The sequence below is a fragment of the Budorcas taxicolor genome, chromosome 5 (assembly GCF_023091745.1).
Source record: "Budorcas taxicolor isolate Tak-1 chromosome 5, Takin1.1, whole genome shotgun sequence".
Lineage (NCBI taxonomy): Eukaryota > Metazoa > Chordata > Mammalia > Artiodactyla > Bovidae > Budorcas > Budorcas taxicolor.
This window is the reverse complement of record NC_068914.1, coordinates 145,324,438-145,341,707: the sequence shown is the minus strand read 5'-3', so window position 1 is coordinate 145,341,707 and position 17,270 is coordinate 145,324,438. Positions and strand designations below refer to the sequence as shown.

The window sequence follows — 17,270 nt, the reverse complement described above, 5'->3', positions numbered from 1 at the left end:
GATTTAGAGGAGTCCTAAAGATGAGAGATGAGAAAGAGAAGAAAGAGGAGGAGGAGATGGAGAAGAGATAAGAGACAGAGACAGAACTGCAGACGTAATATCTGAAGATAGAGCAATAGAGAACATTTTTAAAAAATAAATGAAGGAGTATGAAAATCCCCACTCCTAGTAAAGCTGCTGAAAATCAAAAGGAAAAAGGAAAATCTGGAATAATAACTGATTTATTTAATACAAAAGGAGGGAAAAAAAGGAGACAAAAAGGAACATAAAGCAGGGGGATCAAGTAAAAGCAAATGCAGATACCAACACATCAATATCAGTAATGGCATTTACAGTGAATGGATTAAGATAAAACAAAACTGACACAAATGTTACTTGCAAAATGCCCTCCTTATATTATTAAAGCAAAGAATGGTTGAAAGTAAAATGATGGAAAAAATGTACTAACTGTAACAAAACTGGAATAGCTATATCGATGTCCCAGAAAGTAGACTTTAAGCCAAGATACACTAATTGAATTAAAGAGGGAATTTTCATGATTATAATGAGATGTATGCATAATAACGATATTTTAGACAACAAAATTCAAGAAAGGTAACAGAACATAACTTTGAAACATACTTGACAGAGTGAAAAGAAGAAATAGACAAAATCACAATCAAAATGGGGGATTATTACCAGATCTTTTTCAAAAGCATGCAGACCAGACATACAAAAAACAGAGAAGAATTCAGTAGATGTACAACAACATAATCAGCACATTTAACCAAGTAACACATAGAGCAACGCACCCAACACCGCAAGAGTTCACATTACTGTAAATGCACTCGGAACTTTTACCAAAATGGCCACATAATAGGACAAAATCTTTCACTCTTTGAATTCATACAGAATATTTACTCTGACCACAGTGGAATAAAATTAAGAACTAGTAAGAAAATATTTATAGCCACTTCTAGTTGGGGAAATTCAGCAAGATCCTTCCAAAAACCACCTGAGTCTGGGAATAAATTTAAAACTTACAAAATATTGTGAAATAATGATAATAAACACAAAATAATGGTATGATAAATTCTTCTAATGAAACTCAAGTAGTGCCTAAGGGAAAATTATACCCTAGATTTAGAGAAGAGAAAAGACTGAAAGTGAAAAAAAGTAAGCTTCCACTTAAGAAACTAGATGAGAAAGTCAAGAATGTAGAATGTTGGGGTTAATTTAAAAAGGAACAAAAATTAATAGAAAAGAAGGTAAGCATGAGATAGAAAATATAGAAAAAAAGCCTCTAAACGTGGCTCATTGAAAACTGATGAACACTGAGCAACACTAATGCAGAGCAGAGAGAAAATGAAGCTAACAATACCAAGAATGAACAGGGACATCAGTATAGATCATACAGATGTTTTGGTCATAGTTTTTGTGCTGTTGTTTGTTTGTTTGTTGGCTGTGCTGTTGCTCATGGGCTCATAGTTCCCAGGTCAGGGTTGAACCTGGACCCATGACAGTGAAAGCCCAGAGATTTAACCCCTGGATTACATAGTTTTATTAGTACAATTTATACATTTAATGTGGATAAGTACACATAAAGTATCAATTTCTCCACAGCCTTGCCAACACTGCTGCTGCTGCTGTTAAGTCGCTTCAGTCATGTCTATGGGACCCCACAGACTGCAGCCCACCATGCTCCCCTGTCCTTGGGAACACTGGAGTGGGTTGCCATTTCCTTCTCCAGCGCATGAAAGTGAAGAGTGAAAGTAAAGTCGCTCAGTCGTATCCAACTCTTAGCGACCCCATGGACTGCAGCCTACCAGGCTCCTCCGTCCAAGGGATTTTCAGGCAAGAGTACTGGAGTGGGGAACACTAAGTGTCTTAAAAAAAAAAAAAAAAAAAGTCATTCTGATATGTGTGAGATGATATCTCTTTGTGGTTTTAATTTACATTTCCCTGATGATTAACAATGTCAAGCATTTTTTTATGTACCTATTGCCATTTGTATCTCTTCTATAGAGCAATTGCTATTCAAGCCCTTGGCCAGTTTTTTAATTGAGTTATTAAGTTTTAAGTTTGTTGGGTTTTTCTTCTCTTAAGTTATAGGAGTTCCTTATTATTTTTGGAAATAAACACCTTATATAATTTGTGCTAGCTTGCTTTTTCACTCTGTTGATCTTTCATTTGGTTTCTGGAAACTTTTTAGTTTGGTATATTCCCACTCATCTATTTTTGCTTTGTTGCCTGTACTTTTGATGTCATATCCATGAACTCATGAAACCATGTGCTTTTATTTTGTGATGGAGCTAAGATATCACATATCTAAAATGCAGTTCTTACCTGGTGATGATGTTACACCATCACACATAGTGAAATAAATTCAGATAAATAAATAAATTTGAAATTAGGTTTTGAATATTCTTTAGTGGAACTATAAAATTGTTTGCAGAAAATAAAACTTGATTCAATGTTACTTTGAGATGAAGAATGGCATTTGAAACATTGCACTAAAGGCAGACGTCAAAAAAGTAAAACATTACAGATTTGACCACATAACCCACCCATACACATATACAACCTTAAAAATATATGTAAAATATGGGGAAAATCCTACAAAAATATTTAAGAAAAACAGTAAGTGATGTTTGTTTATAAAGAGTTCCTATGAATAAATAAGAAATTTTAAAACATTCTAAAGAAAAAATATTGTCATGAAAGATATAAGACAGTATATAGGAAAGAAGATAATATTTTTGTATATAGTGTTTGTGAAAGTCACTCGGTCATGTCCAACTCTTTTCAGCCCCATGGAGTATAGAGTCCATGGAATTCTCCAGGTGAGAATACTGGAGTGGGTAGCCATTCCCTTCTCCAGGAGATCTTCCCAACCCAGGGATCAAACCCAGGTCTCCCACATTGCAGGCAGATTCTTTACCAGCTGAGTCACAAGGGAAGCCCAAGAATACTGTAGTGAGTAGCCTATCCTTCTCCAGTGGATTTTCCAGACTCAGGAATCAAACCAGGGTCTCCTGCATGGCAGGCGGATTCCTTACCAGTTGACCTACCAGGGAAAACCTTATGTGGATAAAAAACCATGAAGTTATAAAGAAAATTATACTCTCTTTCAAAATTAAGTATTTATTTGGTTGTGCTGTGTTTTAGTTTCACCATGCAAATTCTTACTTGTGGGATCATAAGAGAAAAAAATTGTAACTGTATGTGGTGATGGATATTACTGTATGTGTGGTGATTTACCAATATGTACAAATACATAAACACTATGTTTTACACTTAGAACTAATATAATGTTACAAGAATTATGTCTCAATTAAAAATTTTAACAAAAAAGGTTGGAATATGTGGATTAAAATAGTTTCATTCTTACCTCATTTAAGCTTCTCTGGTGGCTCAGACAGTAAAGAATCTGACTTCAGTGTAGGAGACCCGATTTCATACCTGGGTCAGGATGACCCCCTGGAGAAGGGAATGGTAACCCATTCCAGCATTCTTGCCTGGAGAATCCCACAGACAGAGGAGCCTGGCAGGCTACAGTCCATGTGGTCACAAAGAGCACAACTGAGCAACTAACATTTTCACTTTATATCATTTCGTGAACCCAAATTAAACTCATCACTTAGATTTTAAAATATCAAATCTCACTGCATCCTACAGGGTTGGGACAGACACACAGAAACAGACAGTAAGTCACCTTCACACGAGATATAGGCTTCCTCCTTGGGAGAGCATGAAGTGTAATTCCAAGGGTCAGAAGGACACTGCCAGAGAGAAGTGTCTGTTTTCCGACAGCGGATTCCATCCACCCACCGGGGTCTAGAACCTTCCCTGAGACTAACAGAAGAGTTGAGGGTTCCACTGTCCCCACAGCCAAGCTGTCTGCAGATCACGGACACAGTGATGTCTTCCATGGGGCTGCGGCAGACACTGCCCCAGGTCCCGTTGTAGAAAACTTCCAGCCACCCAGCACACTGCTGGTCCTTGGTCACCAACCTGAGGGCCAGGAACTCTAAGGTTGAAAGGGGAGGAGACAGGACACAGTAAAAACTTTGCTGGATGTTCTGGTTTTCCTTTCGTCTAGAAATGGTGAACATTCATCTCTGACCTTGTTCAAGAGATGCCCACTAGATAACAAGACTGACATCGCCTCCCTTTTGTGTCTGTCTTTCTATTTCTACCACAATGGCGTAGTGGATATGAACTGCGAGGAAGACCAAACTGCATGGGCACTAGGCAGGGAGGGGCAGCTGAATCCTGCTTCCTGATGAAATCTTTAAAGAGTATGTCAAAGGGATGTGATGTGGATATTAGGGAGATAAGGATAATAATTAATCCAAAAATGTCCACATCCCAATCTCTGCAACCTGTGACTATGCTACCATACCTGACAAGAGGGATTTACAGATGTGATTAAGGTAAGGACCTCGGGATGGTGAGATGATGTATTAACAATATGAGCCCAGTCTAATCACATCCTTAGACCCACTGTCCTTAAACGTGGAATATTTTTCTTAGCTCCGGCTAGAAAGAGAGATGTGACTCTGGATAATGGTTGGAGGCCTGCAGCATTGCTAGTCTGATAATGGATGAAGAGTGCTGTGAAGGAAGGAATGTAGGTGGTTTCAAGAAGTTTGAAAAGGCAAGAAACAGATTCTCCCCTAGAGCTGCAAAAGTGATGCGGCCCTGCTGAGGCCTTGATCCCAGCCCAGTGAGACCCCTGCTGGACATTTAAGCTAGAGAAGAGTAAGGAAATAAATATATGCTGTTTTAAACCACTAGTTGGTAAATTGTTGAGAAAGCAAACAGAAACTAGTACCATGGGTTTAAATTTTTTGTATGTAACTGGAGAGAGAGCCCTGCTTTCAAGGAAAACTGTGAGAAAAGGCTCTGCCAGGAAACACTGCTGAGAAGAAAGGACCAGAACCTCAGCTGCTGCAGAAGGAAGTGAAAGCACCTCGTCTTCACATCTGCTGGAAAGACAGGCTTCATGGGAGCAAGCCTCCTTCTCTGGTCATTTCGGCATCTCTCCCTCGGGGCTCAGACCCACGTCCTCCAGGGCCCCACCCCTCCCCCAGCCTGTGGACAGTGTGCAGCGCAGACCTGAGCAGATGACCCCCACGTCCTGCTTGTGTCTGCAGTCGTGCCGCCCCCAGCCCCGGGAAGGGCACCTCCACACGTGGGACTCATTTCCTGTGCAGTTCAGGTCGTCCAGCCAGATGGGCCCTGATCCTGCCCCAAAGTGAGCAGACCCCGTGGCATTGAGGGCTTCTCCACAGCCCAGCTGCCTGCACACCACGTGGGCATCGTCCAGGTCCCAGCCGTCATCACAGATGGTGCCCCAGGAGCCCTGGTCAAGGATCTCCACTCTCCCGGCGCAGGGACCGTCCCCGTCCACCAGGCGGAGCTGTCTGTTGTCTGAGGAGAGAAATGGGACATGGGGGCAGTGACTCCAAGGGTTGAGAAGGGTCTTCTGTCCCGTGGGACCCTTACCTGAGCAGTAGGGGGCGCTCTCCACTGAAGCCGCAGAGCCTTCTAGTTCTGCCATAGAGTCTTTGCACCGGGGCAGCACCTGGGTCTGGTTTCCTGAAGAAACAACAATGATCAGAAGTCTGGAAGGGTTGAAGAACAGGAAACTGAATTAAGGAAAATAATGACCTACTGATGGAGCCTAAGATGAAAGCTGTGACCCAGCAGTAAAGTTATCATACTCTTACTGTTCACCTTCTCCCTGGAGAGTTCTGCTTCTGACAGTACCACAATTTCTGCTTTAACCCAAGTGTTGCTCTAAGAATGAGTTAAGTAAGTTGTATCCCTAAATGTATCCCTGTGCTGTACTTAGTCGCTCAGTGTTTAGTCATGTCCGACTCTTTGTAACCCCGTGGACTAGAGCCCACCAGTATCCTCTGCCCATAGGATTTTTCAGGCAAGAATATTGGAGTGGGTTGCCAAGCCCTCCTCCAGGGGATCTTCTGAACTCAGGGATCACACCCAGGTCTCCGCACTGCAGGCGGATTTTTTTTACCATCTGAGCCACCAGAGAAGCCCAAATCTATCCCTAAGTAAAAGCAAAATAAAATTCTTTCTGAAGGATTTCTACAATTTCTTCAATGTCTTTAAAACAAACACTTATATAAAATAGATCTCATTAAACATGGAAAGGAAAAAAGGAGACATTAAAAAGAATTTCCCAGGGTGTTCAGCTGCTAGAGTTACCTAATGAGAATATATATAGCCACGGTTAAAGTGCTTATGGAATTAATTGACAAAATGTGTATCTTTGCAGAGAAATAATAACAAAAACCAAATACTTCTAGGGCTGAAAAACTTGTTACCTGCAATTAAATACTAAAGAAGAAGTGTAGCCACACATTAACTCAGCATAAAGTTGAAACATCAAAATGTAAAAACAGAAGATATTCTTCAATTAATTCAAGTCACATAGCAAGAGTTCTGGTTATATTGTTGTCTGGAAGTTTTTCCAAAAAACTTGGTTCACTTCAGTTCAGTCCCTCAGTCATGTCCACCTCTTTGTGACCCAATTAACTGCAGCTTGCCAGGCTTCCCTGTTCTTCACCAACTTCTGGAGCTTGCTCAAACACATGTCCATTAAGTCGGTGATGCCATCCAACCATCTCAAAATATTGATACTAACATTTAGAAACCCAGGTAAAGGTCATAAATGAATTTTTATAGTGTTTTCCCAATATTTTTATGTCTCAACATACATCAAAATTGAAAGAATTAAAAGATGAAAACAAGTCAAAGAGAATTCATTGCCAGGACACTTTCACAAAAATATTCATAACATCAAAAATAAAAACCTAGGGGAAATCCTAGTAGAAGATGGACAAATTCTCTGAAATTCAGGATCTAACCAAATGGAGGGATGTATTATGTCAATGATTTGGAAAACTCAACATTGTCAATGTCAATCATCCTCAAATTTCTATGTCTATTCTCAAATTTTTAATTCTAATCTTAATGATACCCTTAAGCTTTTCTTTTGGTGAAAATGACAAGCTGACTTCTAAATTCACACAAAATACGAGCAAAATACAAGCAACCAAAAATGAACAGCACAGTTGGTAACGAAAGCAATGATATTAGAGGAGTAAATATAAAGTAACTCTGTAAATTAAAATTATTCAGACTAACTACAAAGTTTGAAACTCAGTGAAGGACAGGGAAGCCTAGTATGCTGTAGTCCATGTGGTCACAAAGAGTCAGACATGACTTATCAATTGAACAACAACAACTATGAGGTTATAATAATTAAGAAAATTAAGTATTTGTCCAAGGATAGACAAATGATAACATGGAACAGAATAGAGAGTCTCAAATAAGACAGACATAATTGCCCTTCTGCTTCTGACGAAGGCAGCACTGCAGTGGGGAAGAGTCTTTTCAGAAAAAGATTCTGAGTCAATCGGATGTCCATATGAAACCTGACTCTTTTCTTCAGTTCAGTTCAGTTCAGTCTCTCAGTCGTGTCCGACTCCTTGCGACCCCATGAATTGCAGCACGCCAGGCCTCCCTGTCCATCACCAACTCCCGGAGTTCACTCAGACTCGCGTCCATCAAGTCTGTGATGCCATCCAGCCATCTTATCCTCTGATGTCCCCTTCTCCTCCTGCCCCCAATCCCTCCCAGCATCAGAGTCTTTTCCAATGAGTCAACTCTTCACATGAGGTGGCCAAAGTATTGGAGTTTCAGCTTTAGCAACATTCCTTCCAAAGAAATCCCAGGGTTGATCTCCTTCAAAATGGACTGGTTGGATCTCCTTGCAGTCCAAGGGACTCTCAAGAGTCTTCTCTAACATCACAATTCAAAAGCATCAATTCTTCGATGCTCAGCCTTCTTCACAGTCCAACTCTCACATCCATACATGACTACTGGAAAAACCATAGCCTTGACTAGACAGACCTTAGTCAGCAATGTAATATCTCTGCTTTTCAATATGCTATCTAGGTTGGTCAGAACTTTTCTTCCAAGGAGTAAGCGTCTTTTGATTTCATGGCTGCAGTCACCATCTGCAGTGATTTTGGACCCTTGTCTTACACAGATATCAGTCCCAGAAGGAATGCACAATAATATCCAAGGGAAATATAATAAAATTTCCACAAGATACTCTTAGAGAATGTTTTTACGATCTTCAAGTAGGCAAAATCCTTTTTTAAAGGATATAAGAAGCATTAAATGTACAGAAAAATGTTGGTAAGTTATATTCACATAAGATTAAGAAATGAGTTTATCAAAGGATACCATTTGATTAAGAAAATGAAAATAAAAGGCCAAGGGTTAAACATGGAAAATAAGTAATACATATTTGCATCCAAAGACATTGTTATAGTAACTTGTAATATCATATTTGTAATAGTCAAGAATTGGAAATAACTCAGATTTATACTGTCAGTAGAATGGATAAATAAAGTGCTACAATATACAACATCATGTGTGAATCCCAAACATAATTTTGAGTCTATGAAATTAGATACAAAAGATGAAACATACGGCATCATTTTACATAAAGTTCAAACATTGATAAAACTCTCTATGTCAGTAGAAGTTAAGTAAGCACTTTTCCCTGTCGCGGAGGGAAGACACAGACACTGGGGACGACAGTGACTGTGGTGCTGGGACACTCTCCTTGCTGCTCTGGGCTGGGCTTCATACTGAGGTAAATACTTACTGCTCCTACATTGTTTTCTATGATTACATGTAAGCAACAATGTTGCTTAAAAATATATTATTCCCCTTCACACTTCTTGCCCTGACCTGAAAAATGAATGAACAATGAGAAGATCCATATTTCACTACAAAATAAATCTCTGACTTTGAAGCCTGTTTAACCTCACTCTCTACTCTTGGAGACATTTTACTCCAGGAGCATCCTGAGTACCAGTAGCCCTTCCCTCTCTCTTACCTGAGCAGATCACAGAGGCTGTGTTGCCATGGGAACAGTCAGGACCACCCAGGGCAGTCACAGGACAACTCCACAGGAAGGACTCTTCCCCTGAGCAGTGAAATCGGGCTGTTAGGATCCGATCACCTCCTTCCACCAAGTGTGGTCCTCCGGGGGTAGAGATGGCAACTCCACAGCCAAGCTGATGACAGACGACATTGGCATCGGCCAGACTCCAGTGGGAGGCACAGAGTGCTCTCCATTGTCCGGAAATGTTCATCTCCACCTGCCCCTCACACTGAGAGGAGCTGTTTGTCATGAGCCGGACTTCTGAGTATGCTGGTAGAAGAAGACAGAGTTTCAGCAAAACTACATGACTTTCTCACCTGAGCAGGGTGTTCACAGAAGTGAAAGGCCTGACCTGCATCTCACCTGAACAGACAACCTGAGCAGCTCCACTGTGGTGACAAGAGCCCCCTGGACAGGACACTCTGGGGCAGACCCAGAGCTCAGGCTCCTCCCCCTCACACCTGAACTCTTCAGCCCAGACCCGGGCACTGGACTCTCTGAAGAGCTCATGTCCCTGGACAGACACAGCCTTGCCGCACCCCAGCTCTGCACAGATGACCTGGGCAGTGGGGAGTGTGAAGTTCCCATCAGACACTGGGATCCAAGCTTCTCCAGAATACACTTCTACTCTCCCTGAGCAGGGTCCATCCCCTCCAGCCAGACGCACAAATCCTAAGAGGAAACAACAACACCAGTGAGTGTTCATGGTACTGACTTGGCAACTGGAAACCGCACGTCACAGGCAGTGGAGTGAAAGTTTTTCGTTTTAGGAGTGGAGCATGTAGAGAGTCTTTGACAGTTAGTGTCCTAATTGAATTTTCATGACAGGTTTCTGAAGAGAAATTCTAGAGGATTAAAAGGTCAGTTTGGAACGATTGAATCCCAAGAACATACACTTTGAGACTGGTTAGAAATGTGAATTCCTTGGTCTAGGAGCCTGGAAAGTACAGAGCCCAATTCGGATCATTGGAATGGCTGAATACTGGAATCATGTGTTTTAGCATTGGTTGGAGAAGTGAATCTCTCACTTAGCAGCCTAGGACCTACATACAGATCCAAGGATAATGTGTAATATTCAGGCACTTAAACTTGAACATAGAGATATGCAGACCAGAAGCCACCCAGAGGGACGTGGGGCTATGAGATTAGAGACGTAGCATCCAGACAAGCTTAGAAAGCTTTCATGGGACTTGTGGGGTTAATATTCTGCCGAGATTTCTCTCCCAGAAGCTAGTCCTCAAGTGACTTAAGTTAAGGGAAGTCCTGAGGCTGGATCCATGAGGGCATGCCAACCTGTAGATGGGTGACAGCTCCAGAGAAGAAATATGGACACAGTCACTAATTCACATTTATGTCATCACGTCTTGTCTTTCTGATATTTTTTGATGCCAAAAAATTCCATGAATTCCTTCAGTGACCTCAGTGGGAAGGAAAACGAGTGAAGAAAACTCAGAGAGTCATAGAGAGAGAGTCCCAGCCATCTCTCTCGAAACCTAGGACTTGTCAAAGAATCTGGGGGAGAGTGTGTTCTCAGTGGGAGTTTACCAGATAGCTGAGTTTCCACATCGCCTCCTACTAAAGGGTTTTCTTCTCAAACAGGACTCATAGAAAATGCTAAGGGCTGATAATAATGGATTTTAATACTATCATTGTACTAATTCTAACCACACACACAAAAAATGCATTCCTCTGAAGCACACATGGAATAGTCTCCAGACTAGGTTACAAATAAGCTTGAACAAATTCAAAAATATTAAAATAATTCCAAGTGTCTTACATGACCATAGTGGAATGGAACTAAAATTCAATAATGATCAGAAAACAGGAATTCATGAATATATAAAAATTAAACCACACACTCATATTTTAAGATTGTTTTCCTATTTCTATAAAGAATGATATTTAGATAGCAATTGCATTAAGTCTATAGATCACTTTGAGAAGTACAGGCATTTTAGCAATACAAATTCTTTCAGGCCAGAAACACAGAATGACTTTCCATTCATCATACTGTCTTTAATTTCTTTCATGAATGTTTTACAGTTCTAAAAGAAGATGGCATGTTGCCAAAAGGAAGGAAGAAGAAGAAGGAGGAGGAGGGGGAAATGAGCAAACAAGCCATAATTTGGAGAGTTCCAAGTTGAAAAAGCCTCAGTATGGATAACTATGCAAATATTTGTGGGAAACACTCGTTGAGTAGCTTGTTAGCATACTACATCACCCTCTGCTCCTCCCATCCACCACCTAAACTGCTATCCTTTCTCATTCCTCCCACTTCAGACAAGCAAACACCATTTTGAAAGATACAGATGGATGGAAAAGAAAATCAGAAAGGGTAGCTACTGCTGAAGAAGTACGGTGTAGGTGGGGTATATGGCATGCAAGGTGGGATCAAGGAAGTTTTGAAACTAAAGGAGGAAAATCAAAATTAAAGTTCATCATTTGGTCATCAGAGGAACACATTTTGAACTGAATGAAGATAACCCAATGAAACAACTTTATTTAATTCATCAAGGACAATTCTCTGATTTCTGGGTGTGTTCTGATTATTTACTTCTGAAGTTCTTCCTGGTAAAGGACTGCTTAATGATGCCCAACATCCAACCAAAAAATTATTAGAATTTCCAAAAGAGAGAAATGTAACCCATAACACATTCTGTAAAAACAATTCATTTAAAGCAGGTTCAGAAATTACAGAAATGTTTGAATTGGCTGAAGAGCTCCTTAAACCCCTAATATCAATATGCTTAATGAAGCATAAAAATAAACAGGGAGAAAAACTAGGAAAAATAAAGAAATGAGACTTCTGAAACTGAAAAATATAGTATTGGAATGAACAATTATTTGGATTAATTACACAAGAGACTAGACATTCCAGAATAAAAGAATTGGGAAGTAAAACACAGCAGTACAAACTAACTAAATTAAACCAAAGAGAGTAAAACGGCAGAAAAATATGAATGGAAACTCAATGGCATGTGGAATAATATAAAAATATATAAAATATGTGTATTTGGAGATTCAGAATAAGGGATGTGTAGAAAAATATTAAGAAGTGATAAATGACATTTTCCCAAAGTTGTTGAAAACTGTGAACCCATGGATCCAAAAAGCTAAACAAACCCCAAACAAGATAATGAAACCATTCTCAGAAAACTTGACAATGTGTTTACTGAAATTCATTGGTAAACAAACAAACAAAAATATGTTAAGAGCAGCCAGGGAAGTTTGACACATTATCTATAGGGAACAAGAGGATAAGTATTATTTACTGACTTTTTCTTGGAGGCAATGAAAGTCAGATGACAATGTAAGAGCATATTTAAAGTATTGGGATTGGGCATTTGTTACCCTAAAACTGAATCACAAGAAAATACTTTTCAAAACTGAATGAAAATTAAAATGATTTCAGGTAAATGAGAGATGATAGAATTGGAGGCCACCAGACACACACTACACAAAACTGCCTCAGAAAGTTCTTCAAGCTAAAGGCAGATGACGGCAGATGAAAACATGGATCCTCTCAAAGCTATAGAGACTGTGCTAAATGTTGATTCTCTAGTAGAAGATTTAAGGCAAAAATATTTGCAGCAAACTATAAGATTCATAATAAATTGATAAATGGAATGTATGACAATGATAGCACCAAAGACAAGAATAGAGAAGTAGAAGAAAAGTATACTGACTGACATTGCATGTAGTGACATCATATTTCAAGGTAAATGTAATTGAAGATTAATAATTCAACACTGGGCTTTCCCAGTGGGTCAGTGGTGAAGACTCCACCTGACAGTGCAGGAGACGTGGGTTCAATCCGTGGTCTAGGAAAATCCCACATACCACAGAGCCACTAAGCCCGTGCACCACAACTAGTGAGCCTGTGCTCCAGAGCCCAGGGGCCACGCCTACTGAAGCTTGTGCCCCATAGAGCCTGTGCTCCACAGCAAGAGAGGCCACCGCAATGAGAGCCTCATGCTGCAGCTAGAGAGGAGCCTCTGATCTCCACAACTAGAGAAAAGCCCATGCAGCAGTGGAGACCCAGCCAGCAAAAAATAAAATTACTCTAAAAATTAAAAAAAATTAAACATTATAATCACCTAAAAAACTGACACCATTAATAAACCAATACAGTATTTAAATTAAAATGGTAAAATATACTCAAAGATTAAAATAAGAACGAAGATATAACATATAGCAGCTACTGCTGCTACTGCTGCTAAGTCACCTCAGTCGTGTCCAACTCTGTGCAACCCCATAGACAGCAGCCCACCAGGCTCCCCCGTCCCTGGAATTCTCAAGGCAAGAACACTGGAGTGGGTTGCCATTTCCTTCTCCAATGCATAAAAGTGAAAAGTGAAAGTGAATTTGCTCAGTGGTGTCTGACTCTTAGCTACCCATGGACTGCAGCCTACCAGGCTCCTCCATCCATGGGATTTTCCAGGCAAGAGTATTGGAGTGGGTTGCCATTGTCTTCTCTGACAAATAGCAGGCAAGTACACTTAAACCCAATTATGTCAATAATTACATTCAGTTCAGTTCAGTCACTCAGTCGTGTCTGACTCTTTGTGACCCCATGAATCACAGCACACCAGGCCTCCCTGTCCATCACCAACTCCTGATGTTCACTCAGACTCATGTCCATCATGTCAGTGATGCCATCCAGCCATCTCATCCTCTGTTGTCCCCTTCTTCTCCTGCCCCAAACCCCTCCCGGCATCAAAGTCTTTTCCAATGAGTCAACTCTTCTCATGAGGTGGCCAAAGTACTGGAGTTTCAGCTTTAGCATCATTCCTTCCAAGGAAATCCCAGGGTTGATCTTCAGAATGGACTGGTTGGATTTCCTTGCGGTCCAAGGGACTCTCAAAGTCTTCTCCAACACCACAGTTCAAAAGCATCAATTCTTTGGTGCTCAGCCTTCTTCACAGTCCAACTCTCACATCCATACGTGACTACTGGAAAAACCATAGCCTTGACTAGATGGACCTTAGTCGGCAAAGTAATGTCTCTGCTTTTGAATATGCTATCAAGGTTGCTCATAACTTCTCTTCCAAGGAGTAAGTGTCTTTTAATTTCATGGCTGCAATCACCATCTGCAGTGATTTTGGAGCCCAAAGAAATAAAGTCTGACACTGTTTCCACTGTTTCTCCATCTATTTCCCATGGAGTGATGTGACCGGATGCCATGATCTTCGTTTTCTGAATGTTGAGCTTTAAGACAACTTTTTCACTCTCCTCTTTCACTTTCATCAAGAGGCTTTTTAGTTCCTCTTCACTTTCTGCCATAAGGGTGGTGTCATCTGCATATCTGAGGTTATTGATATTTCTCCCAGCAATCTTGATTCCAGCTTGTGCCTCATCCAGCCCAGCATTTCTCATGATGCACTTTGTATATAAGTTAAATAAGCGGGGTGACAATATACAGCCTTGACGTACTCCTTTTCCTATTTGGAACCAGTCTGTTGTTCCATGTCCAGTTCTAACTGTGGCTTCCTGGCCTGCATACAGATTTCCCAAGAGGCAGGTCGGTGGTCTGGTATTCCCATCTCTTGAAGAATTTTCTACAGTTTATTGTGATCCACACAGTCAAAGGCTTTGGCATAGTCAATAAAACAGAAATAAATGTTTTTCTGGAACTCTTTTAAATGTGAATAATTTAAGTACTCCAAATAGAAAACAAGATAATCAGACCAGATAAAATAAGACAAAACAATATACTGTCTACAAACTTATATCTGTTTAAATATAAACACAGAAACATACTAAAGAGGTAAACATTACATACCATGCAAACACAAATCAGAGAAAACTGTATGTAATATCTAAATTAATATCATACAAAGTCATGATATAAGACAAGGAATTCAGAGAAAAAGAAACATTTTATGATAAAATACAAAAGAAATTATATAGTATTGAAACTGGTGGGTTAAAAATAAAGTGATGCTTAGAGGAAAATTTAGAACCTTGATGCTTCCTTGATGATTACATTAGAATAAAAATAGAAAAAGAAGGAAATGATCCAAGACTCCACCTCAAGAATCTACAAAAGCAACCACAATCATAACTGAAAAAGAGGAATGAAAACTGAGCATAGAAATCAATTAAGAAGAAAGCAAATACACCATCAAGAAAATCAATACAGTCCATTAGTGATTCTCTTAGGGAAGGGAAAGTCGCTCAGTCATGTCCAACTCTTTGCGACCCCATTGACTGTAGCCTACCAGGCTTCTCAGTCCATGGGATTTTCCAGGCAAGAGTACTGGAGTGGGTTGCCATTTCCTTCTCCAGGGGACCTTCCCGACCCAGGGATTGAACCCAGGTCTCCCGCATTGGAGGCAGATGCTTTACCCACTGAGCCACAGGGGAAGCTCTAGTGATTCTCTTAAAAAGAACATTAACACGGATAATCTTCTAGGAAACCAATTAAGAAAAAAGAGGGAACACAAATTAACAAAACCAGTAACAAAAGGAGGAATATCATTATAGATCTTCCCAACATCTATAGATATGAGATATGAACCAGTGCTACTTAGATCTTGCCAACATCTAAAGATATAAGATATGAAACGGTGTTACTCTAATTTGAAAAACTTTTTGTAAAATGGACCAAGTCCTTGAAGACAAATTACTTGTGAAATACAACTCACCAAAATCTGATACAAAAAAAGAGAAAAATATGAGTAATCTTATATTTATTAGATAAACAGAATCCACTAAGAAAACTGCAACCTCCAAATGCTAACACTTCCACAGAACTCAGAAATGACTCCCACAGCAAGATAAAGGAAGAGAGGGAGGGAAGGAATGGGGGCAGGAAGAAAGTATAACACAGAGGCTGTGGTGAGTGTATGAGTTGACCTGCATCTTTCCAACCCTCTCCTCCTGCAATCCTTGCATCTTCATCCCCTCACCATTTCGCACTTCAGTACTGTAGTCCCTGGTGGCTCAGAAGATAATCAAGACTCTGCCTGCAGTGTGGGAGACCGAGGTTTGATCCCTGGGTGAGGAAGATCCCCTAGAGAAAGAAATGGCAACCCACTCCAGTATTCATGCCTGGAGAATCCATGGGGTCCATGGGGTCACAAAGGGTAGGACAGGGCTGAAGCAACTTGGAACGCTTGCACCACAGTCCTTCACAATTTGTGTGTTCCCTCCCAGACCTTCCACCTGAACTCCATGAAATCTCCTCGTTATTTCAAACAAGCTTCTCTACATTCTCCTCTGGTCATTGTTTCCACTCTAGATTTCTCCTAAACACGGTACTTCACTTCCAACAATCCACTGCTGAGGCTGAAATTTCTCTTCCATACCTGACTCCTCAGGTTGAGCAGAAGAAACTCCAAGAGTTCTGATTCAGATAATGAAAACACATGCTATTCTAATCTTATTTCTGCTACATCACCACCACTTGGGCTTCTCTTCACATCATTAAAATATGTCTGAAAATGCAGAAAAGACCGACCAGGGGGAGGAAACTAGTGACAAAAAGAGAAACACGTGTATACCTGTGGTGGATTCATGTTGATGTATGGCAAAACCAATACAATATTGTAAAGTAATTAACCTCCAATTAAAATAAATAAATTTATATTTTTTAAAAAAGAGAGAAATAGAAGGAAACTGGAATCATTGATAAAAATGTGAGAGTCTAAGTTAGAGCAATGGTAGTTAGGGAGTACAAACCACATTCAGGGTTTAAATATTAGTTCAGTTCAGTTCAGTTCAGTCACTCAGTTGTGTCCGACTCTGTGACCCCATGAATCACAGCACACCAGGCCTACCTGTCCATCACCAACTCCCGGAGTTCACTCAGACTCGCATCCATCGAGTCAGTGATGCCATCCAGCCATCTCATCCTCTGTCGTCCCCTTCTCCTCCTGTCCCCAATCCCTTCCAGCATCAGAGTCTTTTCCAATGAATCAACTCTTCGCATGAGGTGGCCAAAGTACTGGAGTTTCAGCTTTAGCATCATTACTTCCAAAGAAATCCCAGGGTTGATCTCCTTCAGAATGGACTGGTTGGATCTCCTTGAAGTCCAAGGGACTCTCAAGAGTCTTCTCCAACACCACAGTTCAAAAGCATCAATTCTTCAGTGCTCAGTCTTCTTCACAGTCCAACCCTCACATCCATACATGACCACAGGAAAAACCATAGCCTTGACTAGACGGACCTTAGTTGGCAAAGTAATATCTCTCCTTTTTAATATGCTATCTAGGTTGCTCATAACTTTTATTCAAAGGAGTAAGCATCTTTCGGCCATAAGTGTGATTTAATCTGCATCTGAGGTTATTGATATTTC

The 17,270-nt window shown here is 40.4% G+C and overlaps 1 protein-coding gene across 1 annotated transcript in view; it reads right to left on the bottom strand.

The window, feature by feature from the left end:
• LOC128048490 (antigen WC1.1-like) overlaps window positions 1-17,270 on the bottom strand; it is a 51,738-nt gene that overhangs the window by 28,848 nt on the left and 5,620 nt on the right. Inside the window, exons 3-7 of the mRNA XM_052640889.1 lie at window positions 9,335-9,643; window positions 8,924-9,241; window positions 5,491-5,583; window positions 5,101-5,415; window positions 3,695-4,009 (exon numbers count right to left, since the gene is read on the bottom strand). Of these exons, the coding sequence (XP_052496849.1) occupies window positions 3,695-4,009; window positions 5,101-5,415; window positions 5,491-5,583; window positions 8,924-9,241; window positions 9,335-9,643 (1,350 nt within the window). The remainder of the gene's footprint in view (window positions 1-3,694; window positions 4,010-5,100; window positions 5,416-5,490; window positions 5,584-8,923; window positions 9,242-9,334; window positions 9,644-17,270) is intronic.